The sequence below is a fragment of the Myodes glareolus genome, chromosome 18 (assembly GCF_982192425.1).
Source record: "Myodes glareolus chromosome 18, mMyoGla1.1, whole genome shotgun sequence".
Taxonomy (NCBI): domain Eukaryota; kingdom Metazoa; phylum Chordata; class Mammalia; order Rodentia; family Cricetidae; genus Myodes; species Myodes glareolus.
Window position 1 is genome coordinate 70250116 of NC_142043.1, and position 25195 is coordinate 70275310.

The window sequence follows — 25195 nt, forward strand, 5'->3', positions numbered from 1 at the left end:
CCCCTCTGGGGACCCGGATTGTCCAGCCAAGGCCATTGTCCTGACCCTTCCCCCCCAGTCCCTCCCAGGCTTCTTTGAACCTGAAGTCAGATTTTTTTTTTCCCCTTCTACACACCTACCACCCTTTGGGTTTCTCCACCCAGGAACTAGGCTGGAGGCCTGGGATGAGAGGTGGGGGAGGGAGGACGAAACCCATCTGAGGGGTGAGATGCCCAGGCCTTGACTGTGAGGGGACCGTGGGCCTGAGTGGAGGTCTCCCAGTGGGGGGAGGGGAGTCCCTGATTGGCTTGTCATTCGCCTCTGGACAACTTAGCTTGGGAGATGTTTGGGGACATTGAGGGTTGGGGCTGAGGGTCCGGGGATGACAAACCTCTAGAGTCTGGAGGACTGGGCATGGAGTGCCAGCCTCGTCCCGCCACCTGCCCCTGAGACAGGGTGGAATACTGGGCTTTCCTAGTCTCTGGAACCTACAATTCTAGATGGGTGGATGTCCAACTGGTAGCTCACTAAAGTGACTTGAAAAACTGAGGGGTGGCCCCAGAAATACTCGGGACAGGACGTGCAACGAATGTTGGCAGCCTCTGAGAGGGTGGGGGGCAGTGAAAGGCGGAAAGGGCCAGTACCAAGCGGCTTTGGGGTGGGATGGGGGAGCCAAGCACTTGTCTCCTGAGCAATGTGGAGGTGTGGAAGGGCTCGTGGTCAACTCCAAGGTGTTCGGGGCCCACGGTAGGTGTGAGTAGACGCTGAGGGTTGAAAATGAAGGTCCCCCTGGGGTTCTGCCCTCAGGATTGCTTCCAGACACAGGCGAACACCTTTCGCCTCAGTTTCTCCCACCCCCTTGGCCCACTCCTCCACCCATCCAGGGGGCGGGGCCAGGGGTCAAGGCTAGCGGGTGGGATTGGGGAAAGGAGGGAGGGAGGTTTAAGCAGTCCCTAGGTGAGCCCTTCTTCCTTCAGGCCCCCGGCTTGGGGTGCCCGCCTTCCCTATGGCTGGACACCTGGCTTCAGACTTCGCCTTCTCACCTCCACCTGGTGGGGGTGATGGGTCGGGAGGGCTGGAGCCAGGCTGGGTGGACCCTCGGACTTGGATAAGCTTCCAAGGGCCTCCAGGTGGGCCTGGAATCGGGCCAGGGGTTGGGCCAGGCTCAGAGATGTTGGGGATCTCCCCTTGTCCCCCGCCATATGAATTCTGTGGAGGGATGGCATACTGTGGACCTCAGGTTGGACTGGGCCTAGTGCCCCAAGTTGGCCTGGAGACTTCGCAGCCTGAGGATCAGGCAGGAGCAGGAGCGGAGAGCAACTCGGAGGGGGCCTCCCCTGAGCCCGGCACTGTCCGCCCCGGTGCCGTGAAGTTGGAGAAGGTGGAACCAAGTCCCGAGGAGGTAAGTGAGATACGCCTGGGACGGTCGAGGGGACATGGCTGCGCTGGCAGAGGCAGCAGCGAAGGGAATCGGGAGCTTGCAGGACAGTCTTCCTAGCAAAGAAAGGGTTGTGGTGACTGCCTATTCCTGAGAAGGACGCGGTTTGAACTAGAAGCCAGAATTGCAAGAATCCGAAACTGGCCTGTCCTTTTTCCAGTCTGTCCTTGTCATGTCGATGGTCACTATCTGGACCCCAGTGTTGGCCGGTTTCAGCTTCTTCTCCCCCTGCACTTAGCCCTTCTGGGGACTTGGGTCTCTGTCAGACCCAGGCCCTTGGCCTTAGGTTAAACATGGCTGGAGGGTGAAAACGCTTATCTTGGAGTTCTTGTTACTCCAAATCTTGGGTGTGACTGACCGCTGATAGCTCTGGGCAGCGGAGTTGGAGTTGGGTTCACCTTCAGTCAAGTTTACGGCCGCAGACCCACGCGTGAGTGACCATTACTCTTAAGTGAACACCCCGGCACCTCCTTGTAGAGAGCTGGAGGTGCAGAGTTGATCCGTTCAGCCCTACTTCCGTAAGTTGTAAACGCACCCAGGTAGGAGATGCGATCGCTATCTCTGAGCCATTTCTTGATCGTGCTGAGTGCACGGGCTTTGCTGAGTGGTTGATGGCCTCCAGCAGCCCTGGAAGGAACCGCCGCAAAGTGCGCGGCCGCCCTCGGAAGCAAGTGTAAGCAATTAGCCGTCAGGGGACGGTGTGAGTGGACACTAGTGCCGGCCAGTAGTTCTGCCTCTTAGCAATTAGTGAGTTGGAGGCTCCCTCCCCAAGTGCCTGTTTATGCATGATCTCGCATCCTCTTAGCTACCGGGAGCCCCCTGGGAAGGCATTAGTAGTTTATCTCGTGTCTTAAGTGGCCTTAACGAAGCAGGGAGCTTGAACCGGGGTTTACTTTATTCCAAATCCACAAAGTGGGATTTAGAGAAGCTGAGGCGCCAGCTGAGGGCACTTGATCCTTGCGGAGCGAGGTTGGAGACGAAAGTCAGTCTGTTCGAAGGTGGTAAAATCTTTCTCCGTTCAAACACCTTCCGGAAGGATGTGCTATCGCGTTGGGCCGTGCCTGGCTGGCTGCTGGGTTGACCAGTCTTAACTGGAGTATCTACGATTGACCGGCACCTTCGCTCCGCCGACCCGCTCCCCCACCCACGCGCAGGCTCACTTGCGTCACCAAATGACCGCCTCCTTTTCCATCTTCTGTTAGAGATAACCCGAAATGCCTCCCGCCATTTTTATTCCGTTTACTCCGAGGCTGCGTCCTCTCTTTGGGAAGCGCGCTCCACTGGCCATCCCGTATCCCTGCCCACCTGGGCCCGACCGCCACTGCCTGCCAAGGCCTTAGGATTTCTCTGTAACTTGGCTGTCCTGGGACTCACTCTGTAGACCAGGCTGGCCTCGAACTCAGAGATCCACCAGCCTTTGCCTCCTGAGTGCTGGGATCAAAGCCGTGTGCCACTAACCGCCCGGCCTATTTTGATTTTTCCAGACAGGGTTTCTCTGTGTAGTCTTGGCTGTCCTGGAACTCACTTTGTAGCTCAGGCTGGCCTCAAACTCACGAGAGCTGCCTGCCTCTGAGTGGAGTGCTGGAGTTAAAGATGCACCACCACCTCTGAGCCTTAATTTTAAAAACAAACATTTGTTGTGCCCGCAAGCTTGCCACCGTGCATCTGTGGGCGTCAGAGGCGGTCGTCTCCACACTGCTTATTCTGGGGATCAAGCTCGGTTTGCCTGGTTAGCACCAAATCCATATTAAAATGTGTGGTAAGGCCTTAGCTTCTGACGCATTGTCTACCATCCTAATTCGACTTGTCACCTGCACAAGCTGCCACCCTGCCCTCCTGGCTTTCTCCACAGCTCATCCCTTAGCAAGGGTTTTTTTTTTTTCTCGCACTGGAATGTCAGCTCATGAGAGCAGGGCATTTGCCTGCTTTGTGAGGTGTGTGGTTTCCAAAGGAGCTCTACAGCACCGTGGATCCTGTTATCCCCAGGGCTTGCGAGACCAAGGCAGGACAGCTACCTCGCGAGTCTCTGTTTCAATATCTCCACTTGTACTGTGTCAATAGTTTGGGAACTTCAAAGCAAGCTGGGAGGGCGTGGAGTTTGGGGTCCAATGGGCCTGGTGCTCTTTATTTCTGTGGTTCCCCCTATTTTGGGCCCTAGCCCAAACTATCTATGTAGTCCCCCTGCCTCTGTTTCTTGAGTGCTGGGCTTCCGTGCAGGGATTACCTGGCTCTTTCTGTAGTCTTGAAACTAAAACTGTGGTCACATGTTGTCAATGGGACTGTTTTGAGTAATTTGTTAGCAGATGGGAATTTGCTGGGATACTGAACCTGTGTTCTAATGCAGGGGAGGCTGGGTAGTGTATGTGACCAGTTGCTAGGGAAAGGGCAATCCCTGCCACCCGAGGATAGAGAGCAAATGACCTATCAGCAGACCTTTTTCAGTGGGCGACCTGAAATGCTGAGATCTGGGGATCCCAGGGGTGGAGACCGACGGCTGGAATGACTCTCACAAGTCCTCTTTCTCGCAGTCCCAGGAAATGAAAGATCTGCAGAAGGAGCTAGAGCAGTTTGCCAAGGTGCTGAAGCAGAAGAGGATCACCTTGGGGTACACCCAGGCCGACGTGGGGCTCACCCTGGGTGTTCTCTTTGGTGGGTTTTCCTCTGCATGTTTTGACCCCAGAGCCGTCACAGCTCTCAATGTAGTTGCAAGGGGAAGGGCGTTTTAGGGGCTACCTCTCATTCACCTGTGTAGAGGGAGATTAGACATTTGAACTGCCTCTGGGAAGAGGTGGGAGCTTGCAAGGAGGGGTCTTGGAGGCCCTGCACGCTACCTTACTTTCCCTTTGGCCTGCCCGGCTCCTCAGGAAAGGTGTTCAGCCAGACCACCATCTGCCGCTTTGAAGCACTGCAACTCAGCTTCAAGAACATGTGTAAGCTGCGCCCCCTGCTGGAGAAGTGGGTAGAGGAAGCCGACAACAACGAGAACCTTCAGGAGGTGAGCTTCACGCCCCCTCCCCCCTTCCTTCCAGGTACCAATCACACCGGCTCCTTCCATTCATCATCGCTTGAAACGCTCCCTCTGACCAGAGATGCAGTTCTGTGTCTTGTGGTTGTCCGTCTGTCGCGTCGCCCCCCGCCCCCCTCCCTGCTTCTAGTGTTGAGGATTAGAATCCAAGGCCTTAGTATTTGCTATTCAGTTTCTCTCTTCCTGGGGCCTTCTCATCCCAGGCTAACAGTTTAAGTCTGATGGAACGTAGTAGTCCCTCCTCTAACTCCCTTCTGCTAAGAAAGGCTCATAGATTTAATTTAGGTCTCCCCCACCCCGTCCAGAATTCTCTTTCATTATAAGTAATCCCTTTCTCTGGGGCCACATCCAGTCAACGCTCCCATAGCAATTTGCTCCCTTGTCAACCCCTCCGCCTGTGTCCAGATATGCAAAGCTGAGACCCTGGTGCAGGCTCGAAAGAGAAAGCGGACGAGCATTGAGAACCGCGTGAGGGGGAACCTAGAGAGCATGTTTCTGCAGTGCCCGAAGCCCACCCTTCAGCAGATAAGCATTATCGCCAAGCAGCTCGGCCTGGAGAAGGATGTGAGTGGTACCCGGGTCCTGTACTGTGGTGCCCGCCTCCCCATTGTCTTCTTTTCCCTGCCTCTGGCTTCGGCACCCGTGAGCTGATGCCAATCTTTTGTACCATCCTAGGTGGTCCGAGTGTGGTTCTGTAACCGTCGCCAGAAGGGCAAACGATCAAGCGCTGATTATTCCCAACGAGAAGAGTATGAGGCTGCCGGGTCCCCTTTCCCAGGGGGGCCTGTATCTTTTCCTCTACCCCCAGGGCCCCATTTTGGTGCCCCAAGCTATGGGAGCCCCCACTTTACCACACTCTACTCTCCAGTCCCGTTTCCTGAGGGCGAGGCCTTTCCTACTGTTCCCGTCGCTGCTCTGGGCTCTCCCATGCATTCAAACTGAGGCGCCAGCCCTGCCTGGGGATGAGGTGAGCTGAGGCCAGGGGGAGAGAGGTAGATAGGACCTGTAGCCGCCACAGCTTTGGGGTGAAGCTCCTTTGCTGAGGAGGGATCGCAGGCACAAAAAGGGTGGGGAAGATGAAGTTCAGTGCTGTTTTGATCGTGAGCCTGCAACTCATCATTTTGTTCTTAAATGATAAATAAAGCCTGGGACACTCTAGATTGCTAAACTGTGTCTTCCTTTAGTTACTAGGTAGCCTGGGGATGGAGAAATCCAGTAATGGAGACTCATGCCCAGGCAGCCCTCAAATAAAGGCGCCTGCAAACCTTTGGAGGTTACGAAATGCCAAAGGGATAGCTGGGATTGGAACTCAACCTGCAGAGGAAGATAGGACATACTTGCTGGTTCTTTAGATTGATCATAGCCATTGTTCACCGGCAGCTGGCCTTGTGCCGTGGCACTCTGGAAGTCCTAATGGACTTAACCTATTTCTTCTGTATGAGTGCCTTTGGGGCTTATTTGTTTATTTTTGTGCACTGTGTAAAGCGACAGTGGAGGTCACTGAAGCCCCTGGAATTGGAATTAAAGGTTGTGAGCAGCCATGTAGGTTCTGGGAACCAAGCCTGGGTCCTCTGCAAGAGCAGCTATTGCTTTTTTTTTTCCCCCCTAGACAAGGTTTCTCTTGTGTCGCCAGGCTGTTCTGGAACTCTGTAGACCAGGATGGCTTCTGCCTTTATAGAGTGCTGGGATTAAAGGTTGTCTATCCATTGCTCTTGCTGCTGACTGCTGGGCCATCTCTCCCACCTAAAAACCAAATCTTGAACCCCCCCCCCCCCCGCCTTTTTTTTTTTTTTTTTTTTTTTTGCTGCCTGTCAGCCCCTCCAGAACTCTACCCTATATATATTATGTGTGTGTGGTGTGTTGTTTTTTAAAGATTTTTTTTTTGGCTTTTCGAGACAAAATTTTTTTGTAGCTTTGGTGCCTGTCCTGGAACTAGCTCTTGTAGACCAGGTTGGCCTCTGCCCCCCGAGTTGTGGGATTAAAGAGCATGCACCACCACTGCCCAGCAAAGATTGGTTTTATTATATATGGAGTGTTCTGGCTGCATGCCAGAAGAGGGCACCAGATCCCATTATAAATGGTTGTGAGCCACTAGTGGTTGCTGGGAATAGACCTCGGGGGACCTCTGGAAAAGCAGCTCTGAGCCATTTCTCTGGCCCCTCTGTGTGTGCGTGTGCGAATCCTTGAGTACCACAGCACCGGGGACAATGTGTGAACGTCTCTTTCCTTCCATAACGTGGGTCCTGTGGCTCCAGCACGGTCATCGGGCTCAGCAGCCAGCGCCTTCACACACACATCATTCCCACAGGTGCTTCTGCTACAGGGAATTCCATCTGCGGACCACACCAGGTCTAGGCTTCCCAGCATTTGGAAAGCGGGCTTAGACTCAAGGATAGATAGCCCCATGTGGATGAAGCAAATTTGTTTTTATTTGAAGGCAAAGCTCTGAAAAGCCAGTCACAGAGACCCAGTCAGCTGCAGTGCTAGCCATGGTATAAGGAAGCCCTGGGGTGATCTCTACCTCCAGCGGCAGGTAACTCTGGTGTCCATGGGAACGAGGTGTGATTCCTTGTTACTGGGCATTCCAGCTCACTGGGAACTTTGCCACACCTTTGGCAGGAAATCACCTTTTATTTTGTCACCTCAGCCATGAGGGTTCTTCAGCCTTGAGTCGGAGTCTATGGATTTTTCCTGTGCTCATTCCCTCCTTTGGAGAAAGGAGACATTTCTCAAGATCCATTCTTTTCCAAAAACTGAATGTTTTGCCTGTATATATGTATGTGATGTGCTTGGTGGCCAGAGACCAGCAGACGTTGGATCCCACGGGACTGGAGTGAGCTGAGAGCAACAAGCGCTCTTGATCACTGAGCCATCACTGCGGTGTGAGTTCCACTTACACCCTCCCTAAACTGGAGGAGCCACATCTGCTTCCTTGGCCTGCAAAGCCCAAGGTGTGAATCCAGCATGGCATCCTGGGTGGCCAATGAGGTCATGAAGTACCAGACAACACCGCCACCCAAGGCTACTGTCTTGTGGGTAGCCGCAAAGGTGCACGAGGCTCCCCACTTCCAATGACAGTAGGAGCCATGGGAGAGTTCCTGAGTATCTTGTAGTCTAAGCCTCTGGACCTAGAGCGGCACCACAAGGGGCTCCAGGCCTGTGGGGAGCAGGAGCTGGGAGGGTAGGGGGTGCTAGCAGAGTCCATGCCTAACACAAGGTGACGCCTGGAATCCCAGCAGGACACATCAGCTTCCATTCTGAGTGCCCTGTCCTGACCTTCCTTGGGGAATTTGAGGCTATTCTGGGTTATACAGGGAGACCCTTTCGTCAAAAGCAAACAGGGTTAGGAAGATGGCTCAGCTGATCTTCCAGAGGATTTGGGGTTTAGTGGCTAAACCCCTGCCCCACAGTTCCAGAGGATCCAACGCCTTCTGGCCTCAGGGTACTGCATACACGGACACAGACATCCTAAGTTGACCTGTTTACTCTAGTTTTTGTTTTGAGAAGGGGTCTCAGTATGGATCAGGTTGGTTTCACACTTTGCAATCCTGTCTTCTGCCTCAACTATCCAGTGCTGGGATTAACGGTGTTTTATGTAAGTCAGGTGCATGCTAGGTAATGTCCCAGTGAAGCACTCCTGTGCCCCGCCCCCTAGATTGGTTTTTTTGTTTTTTTAATGGTTTAGTTCTAACCCTTACTCCTGCAACCTCACACATTTCCTGCATTTATAGATGAAAGCTAACCCAGATATGTTAACCCTGTGCCTCTCATCCCTGCCTTCTAAGACTTCAGTCTCGGGGCTGTCTAGGGTGTGAGGTGTTGACAGAAGGCTAACTTACCCACTGGACACCAGAGCGGCTTTCTCCATGCGGAGCTTCTTCCTGGGCTCCATTAGGACGGACAGGGGGCACAGGGAAGCCTCGCTCTCATCATCGAGTTCCGCCAACACTCTGTGAGCTGATTTCCTCCGGTTCCTTGTGGGCGGAGCAGGCAAAGCTCCCACTTCCCCAGGCCGGGTGGGAGCAGCCAGGCTTTGTGGTCTGCCTCCACCCCTGGAGAAGGTGAGGGGCTGGGGCTGCAGCTTGCTGAGGCTGCCAATGGAGTTGAGGATCAGTGTGGCCTTGGGGGCAGAGGAGAGGGTGCTGAGTGGCCGCTGGGGTGCCCCCTGAGGGGGCACCATGGGCTGGAAGCCGGCCCCAGCTTCTCCCCTAGACCGAGGGACAGTGATGGCGGCGAAGTCCTGAGGTTTGACCCGGACTTGTTGGAACATGAAGTAAAATTCCGAGGAGCTGGTTCCTGCTTGCCCTTCGGGACCAAAGGTCAGAAGGTCACCATCGTTTAGCTCCAGCCTGTGGCCTCTTGGGAGTCGGACATTATTGACCAAAGTCCCTGTTGATGATGAGGCACAAGACAAATGACAAGTACCATGACCTGGCCATTTGGTTTTCAGGGGAGACGGGGGAAGGCCCACGAGTGGGAGGTTTTCTGGCTGTGTTCCTGCTTGAGCAGATTTATGAGCAGATCTACCCCTAAACAGCTCCCATTCTTATATTTTTGAGACAGTCTTAATCTGTTGTCTAGACTGGCCCAGAACTCACAACCCTCCTGTCTCAGCCTCCAGAGCGCTGAGATCACAGGGCGTGCGAGCACTCACACACACACACACAGTCATACTTGCCGCCTGCTGTCCTTTCCCAGCTACGTACTTTCCCACTGCTGTCCTTTCCCACGCTGGCCCGTAACAGTAAGCGCTCACGCTTACTGCTGGCTGTTACAGACTAATGCCAAAAACCTCAGATGAGGCTTCTCCAAACCTTGCGTCTGACCTAATATAGGAAACTAAGAACAGGAGATGGAGGAACTGTGGACTTTTGAGGCTGCCTTGGGCTGGGTGGAATGCCTAGGTCACCTGAACACTGCCTTCATGGGAACAAGGTGCTTCAGTAACCCTGGAAACTGAGTCAAGTCTGAGTTTAGTACTAGAGTGTCCTGCTGCGACGCTTTACAGATGACAACACCCCAGCGCCTCCCCTCCCTCCTAGCCCAGCATGAGCCAAAGCAGCCGAGCAGGTTAGTCCTGGGAAGAGTTGACTGCACAGCTCTGACAGCAGACCAGACCTGATCCTGTTTGTCCGTTTGCCAGACACTGAAAGAGAGGCTGGGAGGTAGATAGCGGGGTCCCAAAGATTCTCCTACTTATGCCAACCTGGGGCTGCCTGCTCACCGCTTACCTTGGCTGCTGTGGTCCTCCAGGCTGACTCTCCAGTCGTCCCCTTGGAGCTCAGCATGCAGCTCCGCATGGACCCCAGAGATGAGGCCCGGCTCCTGCTGGGGCCGCAGGGCCACATCACACAGGTCAGCCCTGCAGCCCAACCGGTAGGTGCAGCCCGACCTGGATGGGGGGTGGAAGGTGTAGAGATCACCGCCCCTGCCGCCCCCTATGCGCAGCAGCTGGAAGCAGGGCAGCATCGGGGGTGCTCCCTCGGCACCACTTCTGCCACCTCAGCAGCTCATCACCGCCCCTGCTCCTGAGCTATGCACCGCGGGCTTCAGTTCAGTGCTAAGTGACGTCAACAGCTGTACTGTGGGCAATGCCAACTTGAGAAATAACAGATTCAGGGCGCCAGAGGCGGTAGTGGCTGTCAGGACGAGACTTAAAAAGCAATTCCAGGAAAGTCCTGATGCGATGCAAAACCAGGAAGACGTCCTGCGGGACCTCGGGGGAGCCGGATTCTCGGGCCGCAGAGCATCCGGGGAGGCTTTAACAATCTGTGCAAGGCAAAGCTACTTTAAGCGGCAGCTGGGAACATGCAGACGGGGTGGGGAGGCCCTGCGACACGAACGTGCGTGCGGCACGGACGTGTCCCCTCTGGTGTAGCCAGGAGCCGGGAAACTTCCTAATCCAGGTAGAGCACCCCTTCTGTCCGCCCCCGCTCTTCGGTCCCCCGAGGGAAGAGAATCCGCTGTCACCCACAAAAGGCGGCGCAGACAGGTCCCTGATACTGCAACAAAGTGGATCTCACCCTTTACTTTTCCGCTTGCGGGGTAAACTGAGGAAGGGACTCCACACCCTGCGCCCCTCGCTCCCGCTGTGGTTTGACAGCCAGGAAGCCGCCGGCAGGGCGCGGCTTGGGCGCGCGCGCCGCGCAGACTCCTCCTTCAGAATTCCCGGGTCCAGCTTCGCGCCTGCGAGCCCGCCTTCGCCCTCCGGCTGGTTGTGATTGGCCATCTGAATTGCCCTCTTCCGTTCTACTGGACGATGCTCAGGGAGGAGCTGTTCATCTCCCGCCCTCCGCCTTTTCTGATTGGCTTACGCGTTTTCCCGGGTTCCCGGGGTGGGGTGGGGCCGTCAGGGCGCGGAGAAGGCCTTAGGCGTCAGTGTGCCTGCGCGAACCTTTCTTCCTCCTTCCGGCCGGGAGAAATGGTGCTTTAGAGCTTTTAGAGCAGCCCGCCAACCCACCCGCTTCGCGCATGCGTGATCGGGGTGTGAAGCCTGGGGTAAGGGGCGTGGCAAGAGGGCGGATCTCGCGCTCGGTAAGGGGCGTTCGGCCAGAGTCGGTTGGGGGCGGAGAGGGTCTGAGAGGGGGTGCTAGGGTGGGAGGACGGGGTCCGCAGGGGAAGAGGGGTGCAGGAGCCCGGAAAACAAACAGATGAGGGGGTCGAGACAGCCTTAGCGCTCAGGGTCCTCAGGGGGATGAGCCAGGCGTGTGTGCAGGAGAGGAGAGGGGAGACCGGAGGACAGGGAGCGATCACGATAATTCCGTCCAGAAGAATGCAGACTAGGACTAGGAGGAGAAGCGGGTAGGAATCTCTGGATTGCGTGAAAACAAAACAGCAGCAGCAACAACAAAAAAGACATTTGAATTCGGATGGGAGTTGGACAAAGAAGATGCTGTAGGGCTCCGAACAGAGACGGGCTTCGGGAATGGAAGCAGTGGGGTCAGAGAGAAACTGAGGCCGGTTACCGAGAGGCTCCGTTGAGATATCAGGAAGCTGGGTTCCCAGCAACGGGCTCTAGGCTGCTTGCGTTCCCCGGGGATCCTAGGGAAGCCGCTTAACCCCGTATGTGGCCTCATTCTTCTGGGGTCAGGCCTTGGGCTAACGCTTTGAAAGGAATTGACCCAGAAATCATGGCTCGTTGGTACCTAGATGGGCTTCCCAACATCCCTACCAAACCATGGCGAGAACTGTGGAGACCGGGTTCCCTACGGGCCCTCTCACCTCCAGCCCTGAGCTGCAGGGACGGTAGACCCTTAAGGAGGAAGGTAAAGGCACCACCCAGAATCCTGTAAGTAGAAGCAATCTCCAAGGCACCTTCTGGCCCCCTTCCCAGTACATTTACCTCGGTGGTTGTTGATTGGGACAGGCAAGTGGTTTGGCTATCATCTGCCTTCTTAGGGAGGTAGGGAAAGAGAAGCTTAGAGCCCCGTGGATCAGTCAGTAACTTTAGGATTTTATCACTTTGTTATTATAGGACTTTCTCTTTGGAAGGTGACCCGAGAACTGAACTGGAGTGTCCTTGTTTCTCCTATTGTCCAGGGGAACGTAGATGCCTGGAGACAAGATCCAGAGGCTTCAGATAAGGCAGAGATGTTGCCACCTTCAGGTCAGTGAGGCCAGTCCAGGAAGCTGGGGTGGGGGGGTTGGGGGTGGGGGGGTGGTGTCTCCTCTCTCACTGAGAAACTGACAGTCTTTTACTTTTGTGACCCCCTCAGGTTTTGCTGGGCTGGTTCCTCCCTCTCACTTCCAAGTTAAGCCCCTTCCAACTCTACCAAGAATGGCCCCAACCTGGGCTTCTGACATTCCCCTGGTCCAATCCAGGGCTGGCCAAGATGTCATCGAGAGGCGGCTAGACACTCAGAGGCCTACGGTGACCGTGTGGGGACAGGACGTTTGTGGAGATGGACAGGGGCCAGGGCGGAGAGGCAGGTAGGGGTCGGACTTGCTAATAATGGTCCTTTGTACACACATGCCTTTATTTCAGCCCCTGGTTCCATAACTTGTGTGGTTTTCTGTAGGCCGTTGTTGGTGCATACACTATATACCATATGCATACACCATATGCACTGGGGATAACAGAGAGAGCTCTGGGCTTAAATTCCCAGCTACCAAGGAATGTAACTGTCTAAGGGAGGAGATGGATGGCCCAGAAGCAGCTGGGAAGTGAGATGACACGTAGCTTAGACATGCTGACCCGGTACAGTGTTCCAGACTGGTTCCTATGGAGTACTGACAAAGGCCTTTACGGGCTGGAGAGATGGCTCAGAGGGTAAGAGCACTGGCTGCTCTTCCAGAGGTCCTGAGTTCAGTTCCCAACAACCACATGGTGGCTCACAGCCATCTCTAATGAGATCTGGTGTCCTCTTCTGGTGGTGCAGACATACATGCAGGCAGAATACCATATACATAATAAATAAATAAAATCTTCAAAAAAAAACAGATTTCAGCTGGGCTCACATCTTTAATTTCACCACTTAGGAGGCTGAGGCAGGCAGATCTCAGTGAGTTCAAGGCCAGCCTGGTCTACAGCCAGTACTGTTACACAGAGAAACCCTATAAAAAAAAAGAAAACAAGGGGCTGGAGAGATGGCTCAGTGGTTAAGAGCATTGCCTGCTCTTCCAAAGGTCCTGAGTTCAATTCCTGGCAACCACATGGTGACTCATAACCATCTGTAATGAGGTCTGGTGCCCTCTTCTGGCCTGAAGACATACACACAGACAGAATATTGTATAATAAATAAATAATAAAAAAAGAAAACAAAAAGTCCTTTACAGGATTATGCCTCTGAATATGGCTGTGCTCTGAATATGTGTTTTAAGATTTTATTTTTGAGCTGGGCATGTGCCTTTAATCTAGAACAGCAGAGGCAGGTGGATCTCTGAGTTCAAGGCCCCTCCCTGGCCTACAGACTGAATTTCTGGACAGCCAGGGCTACATAAAGAAAACCCTGTCTGGATAAAAGGAAAGAAGGCAAAAAAAAGATTTTGTTTATGTGCACATATCTGTGTGCAAGCATACACACTTGGAGACCAGAAGAGGGTGTAGGGTTCTCTGGAGCTGGATCACAGGCGGCTGTGAACGTCAGATGTGGGTGCTGGGAGCTGAACTGGGATCTTTGCCAGAGCAGCCAGTGCTCTCAGCCACTGAGCCGACTCTCCAGTCCCCAGGAATATGTCTCTGTGTGAGCGAGAATTCTTTGAAGCCTGGAGCCTGACCTGGTACTCGCTCTACAGCCCAGACTGGCCTCGAACTCACAGAGATCCGCCTGCCTCGGCCTCCCGAGTGCTGGGATTAAAGGTGTGCACGACCGCTCGGCTGCTCATGGTGTTCTTATGGTATGAGTGTAGAGAGCCTCCTGCCTCAGCTTTAGCCCCTGCTTCCCTACATAAAGTAGGGGGTCACTGTTCTCTTTGCTGTCTCCGCCCTCCCGGCAGTATCCGGGAAGCATCTCACCTGTGCCCACCTGTCTTTGAAGGTCTCTGGAACTGGGGGTCTCCAGCGCCCTGAGCCAGCAGGCCGAGCTGATCTCTTGGCAGCTCCAGGAGTTGCGGCGGCTGGAGGAGGAGGTCCGATCGCTACGGGAGACCTCGCTGCAGCAGAAGATGCGGTTGGAGGCACAGGCCCTGGAGCTGGATGCTCTCGCCGTGGCAGAGAAGGCTGGCCAAGCCGAGGCTGAGGGCCTGCGTGCCGCCTTGGCGGGAGCCGAGATGGTCCGGAAGAAGCTGGAGGAGGGGAGCCAGAGGGAGCTGCAGGAGATGAAGAGTCTGCACCAGGAGCAGGTGAGCATGGGGGCGAGAGGGTTTCAGGGAGCCTCACTGGGTGGGGGGGGGGGGGCAGAGCCATGGCAGCTTGGAAGGGGAACGTGGGTGTTTTGGTCTTGCCTGGGCTGCAGTTGTTCTTGGGAGTCATGTGACTTGGCACCATCTGAACCGCTCCCAAGTAGTATTGTAGTATCCCCGCCCCCTCCACTCCCGTTCTCTGCCAGGTACCCTTCTAGGAACCTGGTGGAGGGAGGGAGGAAAGCGGGTATGGATCCCGGGAAAGACTGAGAGGAGAACATTGTTCAGTCAGGATGCCCAGGGCTTCTCTTTGCCATCCACGAGGTAGGAGCCGCCTGGGGATTCAGTGACCAGGTTGCTTGAGTCTGTGCTGTCATGAATGGAGCTGACAGCCCTAGTGGGGACACATTTAATGTGGTGATAGCCAGCTGCAGCTGGGAAAGTGCTGAAGGATGCAGGAGCACTAATGTGACCTGGGGACGGGGAGGGCAGCCACCCTGGGCCGTGGCGAGGTCACGAAGGGAAGCTATAAAGATGAGTGTTTCGTTTGTAATATCGGGGCAGCAGCGGCCTTGGTGCCCGGGAGTCACCACTGAGAAGCTTCCCCGAATGTGTCGCTTCCCTAAGCAGACACCCACTTTGATATTTGGTAGCCTGTGTAATTGGTGCCACGGTCAGAAGGCAACTCCACAGTCACTGTGAGACAGCTGCTTACTTGGCCGTTTGTTTTGATTTTTCAAGACAGGGTTTCTCTGTGTCACCTAGCTGTCCTGGAACCTGCTTTGTAGACCTGGCTGGCCTGGAACTCACAGAGAACCACCTGCCTCTGCCTCCCAAGTGCCAGGATTAAAGACATGAGCCACCACCGCTCGGCTTTGAACGGCTGATAGGTCAAAAATGACAAATAACCGCTGAAGGGTTTTAAGAAACTGGGAATGTAGCCCAGCGGTACAGTGCTTGCCTGTGCTGGGCTGTAGGTTCAGCCCCGCAGCACCAGGAAAGAAGGGTTTGTTGTTGTTGTTGGTGGTGGTGTTTTTGAGTTTTGTTTTGTTTTGTTTTGTTGTTGAGCCCGGGTCTCATTTTGTAGCTCTGCCTGGCCTGGAGCTCACAGATTGTCTTGCCTCTGCCCTCCAAGTGCTGGAATTAGAGGTGTGCGTCGTCACCGGGCTTCAGAAAGGAAAGCAGGCTAACAACACAATCAGACTTGTATTTTATGTCAAAAAAGACCGTGTGTTTCATGTCACACGCCTATGATGGAGACGGAGCTGGCCGGGCGAGCACCTCACCCATGGGCTCCACAACTACCCTGGCACTGCTTGGGGTCTGGTGAGGAAGACCCTCCCTCCACACAGCACTGTGCTTAGAAAGGGGAGAGGACCTCCTGAGGGAGGGACAGTGCCCGCACGGGGGCAGGGAGAGCCTCAGGAGAGAGCTTGGGGAAGTGCAGTGTCAGGCAGCAGGCTTTGGGGTACAGGGGTGTGTTAAAGCAGGGTCTGGATATGTAGCCCTGGCTGGCCTTGAACTTGAGACAGTCCTCTGGACTCGGCTAGGGTGTCTTAGGGTTTCTGTTGCTGTCATAAAGCATCATGACAGAAAACAACTTGGAAAGGAAAGGGGTTGGCTTACGTACCCTGGCCACGTCCACTGAGGGAAGCCAAGGCAGGAGCTGAAGCAGAGGCCAAAGAGGAACACTGCTCACTGACTCGCTCCTGGCGGCTTGGTCAGCCTGCTTGTTTATAGAACCCAAGACCACCCCACTGTGGGCTGGGCCCTCACACATCAACTATTGATCAAGGAAATGTCCTTGACTATGGACAATCTGATGGATGCATTTTCTCAATCGAGGTCCCCCTTCCTCCAAACTCTAGCTTGACTCTAGCCGGGTAGTGGTGGCCCACACCTAACCCCAGCACTCAGAAGGCAGAGGCAGGCAGATCTCTGTGAGTTCGAGGTCAGCCTGGTCTACACAGTGAGTTCCAGGACAGCCAGAGTGGTTACACAGAGAAACCCTGTCTCGAAATAAAACTGAAAAATCCTTTAGCTTGTGTCAAGCTCACCAAAAACTCACTAGTATGCGGGTTTATAGACATTTGCCACCACATGCTCAGGACCACTGAAGGGTGTGTACATTCAGGTGTGGAGGGGGTGTGCGTGTGCGTGACACACGTGTGGAGGTCAGAGGGCACCCTCAGGTGTGGGCCCTCAAGCTCCTTTTGTTTGAGACATGGTATTTTATTGGCCTGTAACTCTATCACATAGGCCAGACTAGCTATCCTGGGAGCCTCAGGGATCTGCCTGTGCCTCCTTCTGTCCCACAGAGCTGGGTGATTAACAGGTGTGCCCAGCTTTTTGCATAAGTTGTGGGGATCCTGACTCAGGTACTCACCTTGTGAGGCAACTGACTGAGCCATCATCCCAGCCCACAAACACTCAGGCAGGAGGAGGCGGAGTTTACTCTGGCTGTTAGTGGACACAGGGAGGGAGGGAAGTGAATGGGCAAGAATTGATGATTGATTGTTTGAAACTAGTGGGAGACCCAGATGCGGAGAAGTCTCCATTTGCTTATAGCAGGGTGGTCTGTGGTGGCTTCTGAGAGACAAGGCCCAAGGTAGGGGAGCTGTCCCCCTTAAAGATGACTTCTGTTTATGTGTGTGGTGTTGGTAAATGTATACCACACGTGTGTGGTGTTGGTAAATGTATACCACACGTGTGTGGGGGCACCCAGAGCCAGAGCCAGAAGAGGCACTTCTCTGAAGTGCCTGCTGTGGGTGCTGAGAGCCCAACGAGGCCTGGGTGCGCGGGAAGCTCTCTTGTCTGCCAGGTCCCTCTCCAGCCCCTTCTCCCTCCGCAGATGTCCTCCCTGACCCAGGCTCACCAGAAGGCTCTTGCCAGTCTGACCAGCAAGGCAGAGGGCTTGGAGAAGTCTCTGAGTAGCCTGGAAATGAAACGGGCAGGGGAGACCAAACAGCTGGCTGTGGCCCAGAAGGAGGTGGATCTGCTTCGGAGTCAACTGAGGTCAGGGGCAGGGGTGACTGGGAGGGGCCTAGCGGGTGGCGGCATGGGGGCTTCTGGGCTGTTCCACTGAGGACTGTCCCGTTTCTGCCTCCACCCTAGTAAGACCCAAGAAGAGCTGGAAGCCCAGGTGACCTTGGTCGAAAGCCTGAGGAAGTATGTGGGGGAACAAGTCCCTCCTGAGGTTCAGAGCCAGGCATGGGAGCCGGAACGGAAGGAGCTTCTAGACACCGTGCAGGTGAGACAGGGATGGCCCGGAGGAGAGAGCACAGCTCCCAGGGAGGGAGGCCACGCTGTCGCAGGGCTCAGACTGCCCACTGCCTGGGTGTAGCATGGAGACTGACTGGCGTGTTCTTCCGCCCAGCGCCTGAGGGAGGACCGCGCTGACCTTCAGGCCACCGTGGAGTTGCTGCAGGTTCGGGTCCAGAGCCTCACGCACATGCTCGCTCTGCAGGAAGAGGAGCTGACCAGGAAGGTAGGACTCGCCCATCCGCCAGCCCCTGCCCGGCTGCAGGCCTTCCCTCTCTGGGGGCAGTAGTTGGTGTGCTGCCCAGACCCACCAGGATCCTTTTCCTCCAAAACCTCACTCCTTGCCGCAGCAGAAGAGAAAGAGCAAAGGTCACCCCATCCCCTCCTCAGGATGCTTCTCCCGCCTTCCCACACGCAGATCCAGCCTTCTGATGCCCTGGAGCCCGAGTTTCCTAAGAAGTACCGATCGCTGCTGCGCTGCTGGCGGGAGAAGGTGTTTGTGCTCATGGTGCAGCTCAAGGCCCAGGACCTGGAACACAGGAACTCCATGAAGGGGCTGAGGGGCCAGGTCAGGGGCTCTGTTTCTCATCAGTCTGCACTCAGCATCTCACACAATGATGACAGTTTTGCTTTGGGTGGTCGCCATGTGCTGGGCACAGGCCCTAAAGAGACGCCTGTGTGTTCCCCTGGAGCATCTGTTCTGGAGGAATAAGTAGAACGGGTGATGTCAGACAGATGTGCTGCAAAGAGAAAAGATGTTGACAAGACTGAAGTGGATAGGCAGGGTGGTCAGCGATGCCTCTGAGGAGGCGGCGGGTCCATCAGGGCATGGCATGGTCAAGACAGGGTTTCTCTGTGTAGCCCTGGCTGTTCTAGAATTTGCCTTGTAGACCAGACTGACCTTGAACTCAGAGATCCGGGCCTGGGATGATGGCTCAGTGGTTAAGAGCATTGGATGCTCTTCCGGAGGGTCCTGGTTACATTCCCAGCACCCACATGGCAGCTCACAACTGTCTATAACTCCAATTCCAGGCAATCGGACACTCTCACACAGCCATTCATGCAGGCAAAACACCAATGCACATAAGGTGAGATTTAAAGAGAGAGAGAGAGAGAGAGAGAGAGAGAGCGAGCAATGGAAATCTAAGAGATCCAGCTGTTTCTGCCTCCCAAGTGTTGGGATTAAAGACAGGTGCGCACCACCACTGCCTGGCTTGCTTGCTTTATTTATTTAATAATTTTATTTAGGTGGGTGTAGTGGTGCATGCCTTTAATCCCAGCACTTAGGGAGGGAGAAGCAGAATTTCTGAGTTTGAGGTCAGCCTGGTCTACATAGTGAGTATCAGGATGGCCAGAACTACATAATAAGGCCCTGTCTTAGGGGAAAAAAAGATGTGTTTATTTTATTGTATGGGTAGGAATGTTTTTGCCTGCATGTAGGTATAAGTACTGTGTGCCTATGGAAGTCAGAATGTGTTGGCTCCCCTGAAACTGGAGTTACCAGTTATCATGTGGGAAGAGGGAATTGAACTCAGGTCCTCTGCAAGAACAGCCAGTTCTTTTAGCCACTGAGCCAGTGTCTCCAGCCCCACTTCAGGGATTCCTGCCCTGTCTCCTTCATTTTCCTTCGCCCCTGTGTTCTCCACGGCTTTGGCTCCAGACTTCCCTGCCCAGCTCCCTCTGCTCCCCTAGGTAGCAGAGCTGCAGGAACAAGTGACGTCCCAGAAGCAGGAGCAGGCCATCTTGCAGCGCGCCCTACAAGACAAAGCTGCCGAGCTGGAGGTGGAGAGGATGAGCGCCAAGGTTTGAGCCAGCAGACTCGAGGGAGGGGGACAGAGACCCAAGCAAACACACACCCAAACCCGCACCCTTACCAGACCCTGCAGATGGAGTTGAATCGGGCTCAAGAGGCCAGGCGGAGGCAGGAGCAGCTGACGGCCTCTGCTGAGGAGCAGCTGAAGTTCTTGGTCCACGCCATGAGCAGGTATCTTCCGTGGGGCGGCGGGTAGTGGGGTTCTGCTTCCCCGAGGAGCCTCGGGCTGGAGGGTGCAGAAGGGGGGCACCTCTACCTCACAGCACCACCCGCTGTGAACTGACTCACCTTGGTTGGACTGGAGCAGGGATCCTGCTTCCTGCAGGTAGGTCCAGTAGCCTTTGAAGCTAAGTAGGACAGCTGGGCGGAGCCACAGCTTCGGAGCTCAGTGATGGGATCTGTCCTTCCTTCTCACTCCTGCCCTGTTTAGTTAGGGAAAACATCTAAGCCAGACAGCCAGACTGGTCTATAGCTCAGCAGAGCACTGGCCTGACGTTCAGAAATCCCTGGAACAGACTGCCCAGATGCAGAGCATCGCGTGAGCCTCCAGAGACGTGGTTCTCGGTAGTGATCTATAGTGATCTACCTCCAGGAAGCCTCCCAGGCTTAGAGTATCCGAAACCCCAGCTGAGGGAGGCAGATAGTGCCAGAGCCTGAGCGGCAGCCTGCCATAAAAGTCTCACTCAGAGCTTGGCCAGCCCCAGTGCTCAAGCTGAGCGCTTCCCTAGGCTATGGATTGCAGATCCAGGCGGCTCTGACCTGTGAGCCTTGGTCCTCACTGCACATTGCAGGCCAGGCATGATGGCGCATGGCGGCTTTAAACCCAGCCTCAGCTACGTGGGACTCTGTCTCAGCCCTGACCATCCCTTCCCTGCCAAACCAAAGGAGACTCCCAAGCCATGGTGCTGGGTTTGTTCTCAACTGGATTTTCTTTGGGGTTTATTTTTGGTATTGTTTTTCAAGACAGGGTTTGGGCTGTTTTGCGTAGCCCTGTCTGTCCTGGAACTTGGTCTGTAGACCAGGCTGGCCTCTAATTCAGAGAGCCACCTGCCTCTGCCTCCCTAGTGCTGGGATTAAAGGTGTGCACCACCACTGCCAGGCTCAGCTGGATGCTTTTATCTGACAGTCACTAAAGCTTAAGCATTTATGGTTTTTAAGGTCTGCTAGGAGCTTGATTGATTGATGTACTGCGACCTTCAGGGTCTGCCAAGGTCTCATCCCTCCTAGTGGTCTCTGTTCCCCCGTTTCTTGCTGCTTAACAGCCTACCCCCACTTATGTAACAGTACAGGACAGATGTGCCCTGTATACACACCCGCAGGTCCTTCAGGACAGATGTGCCCTGTATACACACCCGCAGGTCCTTCAGGACAGATGTGCCCTGTGTACACCCGCAGGTCCTTCAGGACAGATGTGCCCTGTGTACACCCGCAGGTCCTTCAGGACAGATGTGCCCTGTGTACACCCGCAGGTCCTTCAGGACAGATGTGCCCTGTGTACACCTGCAGGTCCTTCAGGACAGATGTGCCCTGTGTACACCTGCAGGTCCTTCAGGACAGATGTGCCCTGTGTACACCTGCAGGTCCTTCAGGACAGATGTGCCCTGTATACACACCCGCAGGTCCTTCAGGACAGATGTGCCCTGTGTACACCCGCAGGTCCTTCAGGACAGATGTGCCCTGTGTACACCCGCAGGTCCTTCAGGACAGATGTGCCCTGTGTACACCCGCAGGTCCTTCAGGACAGATGTGCCCTGTGTACACCCGCAGGTCCTTCAGGACAGATGTGCCCTGTGTACACCCGCAGGTCCTTCAGGACAGATGTGCCCTGTGTACACCTGCAGGTCCTTCAGGACAGATGTGCCCTGTGTACACCTGCAGGTCCTTCAGGACAGATGTGCCCTGTGTACACACCCTTCAGGTCCTTCAGGACAGATGTGCCCTGTGTACACACCCTGCAGGTCCTTCAGGACAGATGTGCCCTGTGTACACACCCTGCAGGTCCTTCAGGACAGATGTGCCCTGTGTACACCTGCAGGTCCTTCAGGACAGATGTGCCCTGTGTATACACCCTGCAGGTCCTTCAGGACAGATGTGCCCTGTGTACACCTACAGGTCCTTCAGGACAGATGTGCCCTGTGTACACACCCTGCAGGTCCTTCAGGACAGATGTGCCCTGTATACACACCCTGCAGGTCCTTCGGAGATGAGGGAAGGGGAGGGTGAGTGACCTGTGCCTTTTCCAGCACTCAGGCCAGCCTCCATAGCACCATGGCCAGGATGGATCAGGCTGTAGCCCGGATTCCCAGCCTCAGCAACCGACTCAGCTATGCTGTCCGTAAGGTCCATACCATTAAGGGTACGTATAGCAACTCCGGGGTTTCCAGCCTGTCCCCACCGGCCCAGACCCCTTCCTCTTAGCCCTAGATCTAACCCCATAACTATCCTCTGTTGCCTTGGTAACTACCCCTGCCCTGCTGCACCCCTGCCCTGTGCTCTGCCCCGCTGTCCTTCTGTCTGTGTAAAACCATCTCCCTGTCCTTTGCTTTTCCTTCTCAGGTTTGATGGCTCGAAAGCTGTCGCTTGCCCAGCTGCGCCTGGAAAGGTAAAGGATGAGGTGGAGGGTGTGTGATGTCGAGGGTGGTCTGGGACAGGCGTACCGAGGTGGAGGGTGTGTGATGTCGAGGGTGGTCTGGGACAGGCGTACTGAGGTGGAGGGTGTGTGGATGTTGTGTGTGGTCTGGTACTAGTTGCCAGGACTCAGAAAGGACAAGGAAGGATGGAGGCACAGGCCAGGTGGCTGCTGAGGGAGTTTTCTCTGACTCTTCCTCATTTCCGTCCCAGCTGTCCCCCACCCCCACCTGCACCCTCACTGGATGCAGACCTGAGCCTCGAGCTGGAGCAGCTGCGAGAAGAACGAAATCGCTTGGATGCAGAGCTGCAGCTGAGCGCCCACCTCATCCAGCAAGAAGTGGGCCGGGCACGGGAGCAAGGTATGGCTGCCCTGGTGGGTGGATGGGCCGGAGAAGACTTGGGGTCTGAAGCTCAGGTGCCTAGAAGCTTTCTTTCAGGGGAGGCAGAGCGCCGGCAGCTGAATGAGGTGGCCCAGCAGCTGGAGCAGGAGCTGCGGTGTGCCCAGGAGTCCCTGGCCAGTGTGGGGCAGCAGCTGGAGGCAGCCCGGCAGGGCCAGCAGGAGAGCACAGAGGAAGCCGCCAACCTCCGGCAGGAGCTGACACAGCAGCAGAAGATCTACGGGCAAGGTGGGCAGCCAGCGTGGCCATGTGCTCTGCCCTTCAGGACGGGCAGCTCCTGACCCCGCCTCCCACCCTCACTGCAGCTCTGCAAGAGAAGGTGGCCGAGGTGGAAACACGGCTGCGGGAACAGCTCTCAGACACCAAGAGGAGACTGAACGAGGCTCGGAGGGAGCAGGCCAAGGCTGGTGAGATATGCAGGGAGAACTCGGCCTCCTAGGAAGATCAGTGTTGATCCCACCGAGACACAGCTGTTGGAAAATATTGAAGGAGTGATCTAACTGTCCTGGAACTCGCTTTGTAGACCAGGCTGGCCTCAAACTCATACACCCTCCTGCCTCAGCCTCCTGAGTGCTGGGATTAAAGGCTTGCGCCACCACCGCCTGGCATAAATTCTCACTTAGTGAGCTGAGCACACTGCAGCTAATACCAGTGCCCTCCCTGGCTCCTGGCCTGTGTCACTGCCCCTCAGCAGACGCCACTGGCAACTGCTGTCACCAGGAACTTAACACGGAAGAGCATGAGCGAGAGGCGTAGGGTGAATGTTCATGTCTTCCCATGTGCCCATGGTCATGTGAGCTGCAGACATGATGGGTCAGCTGCACAGCACCCCACAGAAGGGAAATTCTCTAAGCATGACACCAGTGTCAATTCCATGAGCAGGAGGCAGGGTAGTTTAGGGCCAGCCTGGGCTACATAGCGAGGCCGGTCTCAAAACAACAGCAGCACAGATGACAAGCCTTGTCTGAGGAGCTGCTGTCAGGGATGAGGGTTCACTGGGGTTCACAGAGCCCAGGATCCATGGCATCTGCCCACTCGTGGTGTGGAAGAGACCCTGAGAGTCAGAGCTGAGAGCTCCGTCTCACTTTTTGGGCTCTGGGCTGACCCACTCCCATCTCCTTAGTGGTTTCCTTGCGCCAGATCCAGCACAAAGCCGCTCGGGAGAAGGAGCGCAATCAGGAGCTCAGGCGCCTGCAGGATGAGGCCCGGAAGGAGGAAGGGCAGCGGCTGGCCCGGCGAGTGCAGGAGCTGGAGAGGGACAAGAACCTCATGCTGGTAGGGACAGGGGAGCAGGGACCTGGTAGCTGGTGTGAGTAAAGCCATAGGGGGTGGGGGCGGCCCGCGTGCCCCGGTGCGGCTGACCCTCTCCTTCCCAGGCCACCTTGAAGCAGGAGGGTCTCCTCTCCCGTTACAAGCAGCAGCGCCTGTTAGCCGTGCTTCCCTCGGGAATGGAGAAGTCTGCGGGGTGCGGCTCCCAGCTTGTAGGGTCCCCAGATCCCGAGTCTCCAGCAGCTGCACCTTCCAGAGAATCTGTGAAAGGTAGAATTTCCCGCCGAAAGACCTTCCCCCACAGGCCCGAGCCCCGAAGGCCCTTGGCCGTTGGTCCCTGCTCAGTGTACCCAGGGGCCTCCCTCAGTCCTCCCAGCCAGTGCCACCCCCTGCCCTGGGCCGCACCGAGCCTGTTCTCACCCTGCAATGTCCTCTGTGTCAGGGTCCCTGACTGTTCTGCTCCACAACCTGCAAGGCCTGAGCGAGGCCATTTCCCGAGAGGAGGCTATTTGTCAAGAAGACATCCCGAACCCTACGTGCTGCCCTTCAGACCCCTGCTGCCGGGAGGGGCAGTGAAGCCAGCCTGGAACTGGATCCCCCAGGAGTGCGGCAGGGGCCAGCCTGGCCTGTTCCCCAGCAAACCTTGGGGCCCCAGCTCCCACCAAGTCTGAATTCTGCAATAAATAAAGATGGCTATAGCGGGGTGGATGCTTGGAGATGTCTGGACTCTCCCTGAAGCCAGCTGCTGGGCTGGGGGCTTGAGAAGTGTGGCCTCCCGCCCAACTTCCCCTGAGTGGCACCCCTTCCTAACTACTCTGGAAATGTTTTAAAAAGCTCCCAGGTTTGGGGTTTTTGTTTTGACTTTTGAGACAGGGTCTCCACCTTGGAGCTCACTATGTTTGTATACCAGGCTGGCCTTGAACTTACAGAGATTTCATTTGCCTCCACCTGTCATTTTCTTCCTTCCTTCCTTCCTTCCTTCCTTTTTTTTTAAAGACATGGTCTCACATAGCCTCCGCTGTCCTAGAACTCACTCTGTAGAACAGGCTGGCCTGGAAGTCACAGATCCGACTGCCTCTGCCTCCCAAGTGTCACTGCCGCCTGGACCAAGTTTTCTTTAGAATTATTTTCCTTGGGTGATGATGAATGCCTGGAACAAAATACTAAACATTCCGTATTCAAGAAGCTTCTCACAGCAGAGGCCTTCCTAGCCCAGGGTCACCGTGACAACGGTGTGAGGAGGGGAGGGGATGCTAGACCGAGCTGAATTTTACTCCAAAGCTGGTCCAGATTGTTATAAAGGGATTTGGGGTGGGTTGGAGAGAGGGCTCTCTTCCAGAACACACAGATGGCAGCTCACAACTGCCCGTAACTCCAATATGGTGGGTCCAATGCCTTCTGACATGTCTGCACTGCATACATGTGGTGCAGAGATACACGTGCAGGGAAAACACCCATTCACGAGGCTGGAGGGATGGCCCAGTGGTTAACAGCACAGACTGCTCTTTCAGGGACCTGGGATCAATTCCCAGCACCCACATGGCAGCTCTCAAGTCTCTGTAACTCCAGTTCCAAGGAACCCAACACCCACGGCAAACACC

The 25195-nt window shown here is 55.3% G+C and overlaps 3 protein-coding genes across 18 annotated transcripts; 2 read left to right on the forward strand and 1 right to left on the reverse strand.

Annotated features, from left to right (window-relative positions):
- Positions 1 to 985: 985 nt before the first annotated feature.
- On the forward strand, positions 986 to 5538 carry Pou5f1 (POU class 5 homeobox 1). Its single transcript, XM_087897847.1, has 5 exons — positions 986 to 1381; positions 3946 to 4066; positions 4282 to 4412; positions 4848 to 5006; positions 5118 to 5538. The coding sequence occupies exons 1-5, from the start codon at positions 986 to 988 to the stop codon at positions 5382 to 5384; spliced, it is 1074 nt and encodes a 357-aa protein (XP_087753973.1). The 3' UTR covers positions 5385 to 5538.
- A 1311-nt stretch (positions 5539 to 6849) lies between these two features.
- Positions 6850 to 10622, reverse strand: Tcf19 (transcription factor 19). Of its 3 annotated transcripts, none has more exons than XM_085680011.2 (4): positions 10466 to 10622; positions 9674 to 10211; positions 8282 to 8747; positions 6850 to 7149 (listed from the first exon to the last, which is right to left on the reverse strand). In XM_085680011.2, exons 2-4 carry the CDS (start codon positions 9909 to 9911, stop codon positions 7140 to 7142), a joined length of 714 nt encoding a protein of 237 aa, XP_085536137.1. In that variant the 5' UTR covers positions 9912 to 10211; positions 10466 to 10622; the 3' UTR covers positions 6850 to 7139. The 3 variants fall into 3 exon arrangements, with proteins under 3 accessions (XP_085536137.1, XP_048296779.1, XP_048296780.1); XM_048440822.3 differs by having other exon boundaries at positions 8282 to 8831; XM_048440823.3 differs by lacking the exon at positions 6850 to 7149 and having other exon boundaries at positions 8278 to 8831.
- Positions 10623 to 10807: 185 nt separating this feature from the next.
- Cchcr1 (coiled-coil alpha-helical rod protein 1) lies at positions 10808 to 24298 on the forward strand. Of its 14 annotated transcripts, none has more exons than XM_048440760.3 (19): positions 10821 to 10976; positions 11592 to 11730; positions 11917 to 12048; positions 12158 to 12371; positions 13919 to 14222; positions 17074 to 17237; positions 17337 to 17472; positions 17599 to 17709; positions 17902 to 18051; positions 19176 to 19286; positions 19361 to 19467; positions 21540 to 21652; positions 21853 to 21898; positions 22138 to 22286; positions 22365 to 22553; positions 22631 to 22732; positions 23449 to 23600; positions 23702 to 23864; positions 24037 to 24298. In XM_048440760.3, the coding sequence occupies exons 3-19, from the start codon at positions 12033 to 12035 to the stop codon at positions 24168 to 24170; spliced, it is 2361 nt and encodes a 786-aa protein (XP_048296717.3). In that variant the 5' UTR covers positions 10821 to 10976; positions 11592 to 11730; positions 11917 to 12032; the 3' UTR covers positions 24171 to 24298. The 14 variants fall into 14 exon arrangements, 12 of the variants coding, with proteins under 12 accessions (XP_048296715.3, XP_048296717.3, XP_085536135.2 ...); XM_085680009.2 differs by having other exon boundaries at positions 11592 to 11707; XM_048440762.3 differs by lacking the exon at positions 10821 to 10976 and adding an exon at positions 11051 to 11504 and having other exon boundaries at positions 11982 to 12048.
- The last annotated feature ends 897 nt before the right edge of the window (positions 24299 to 25195 follow it).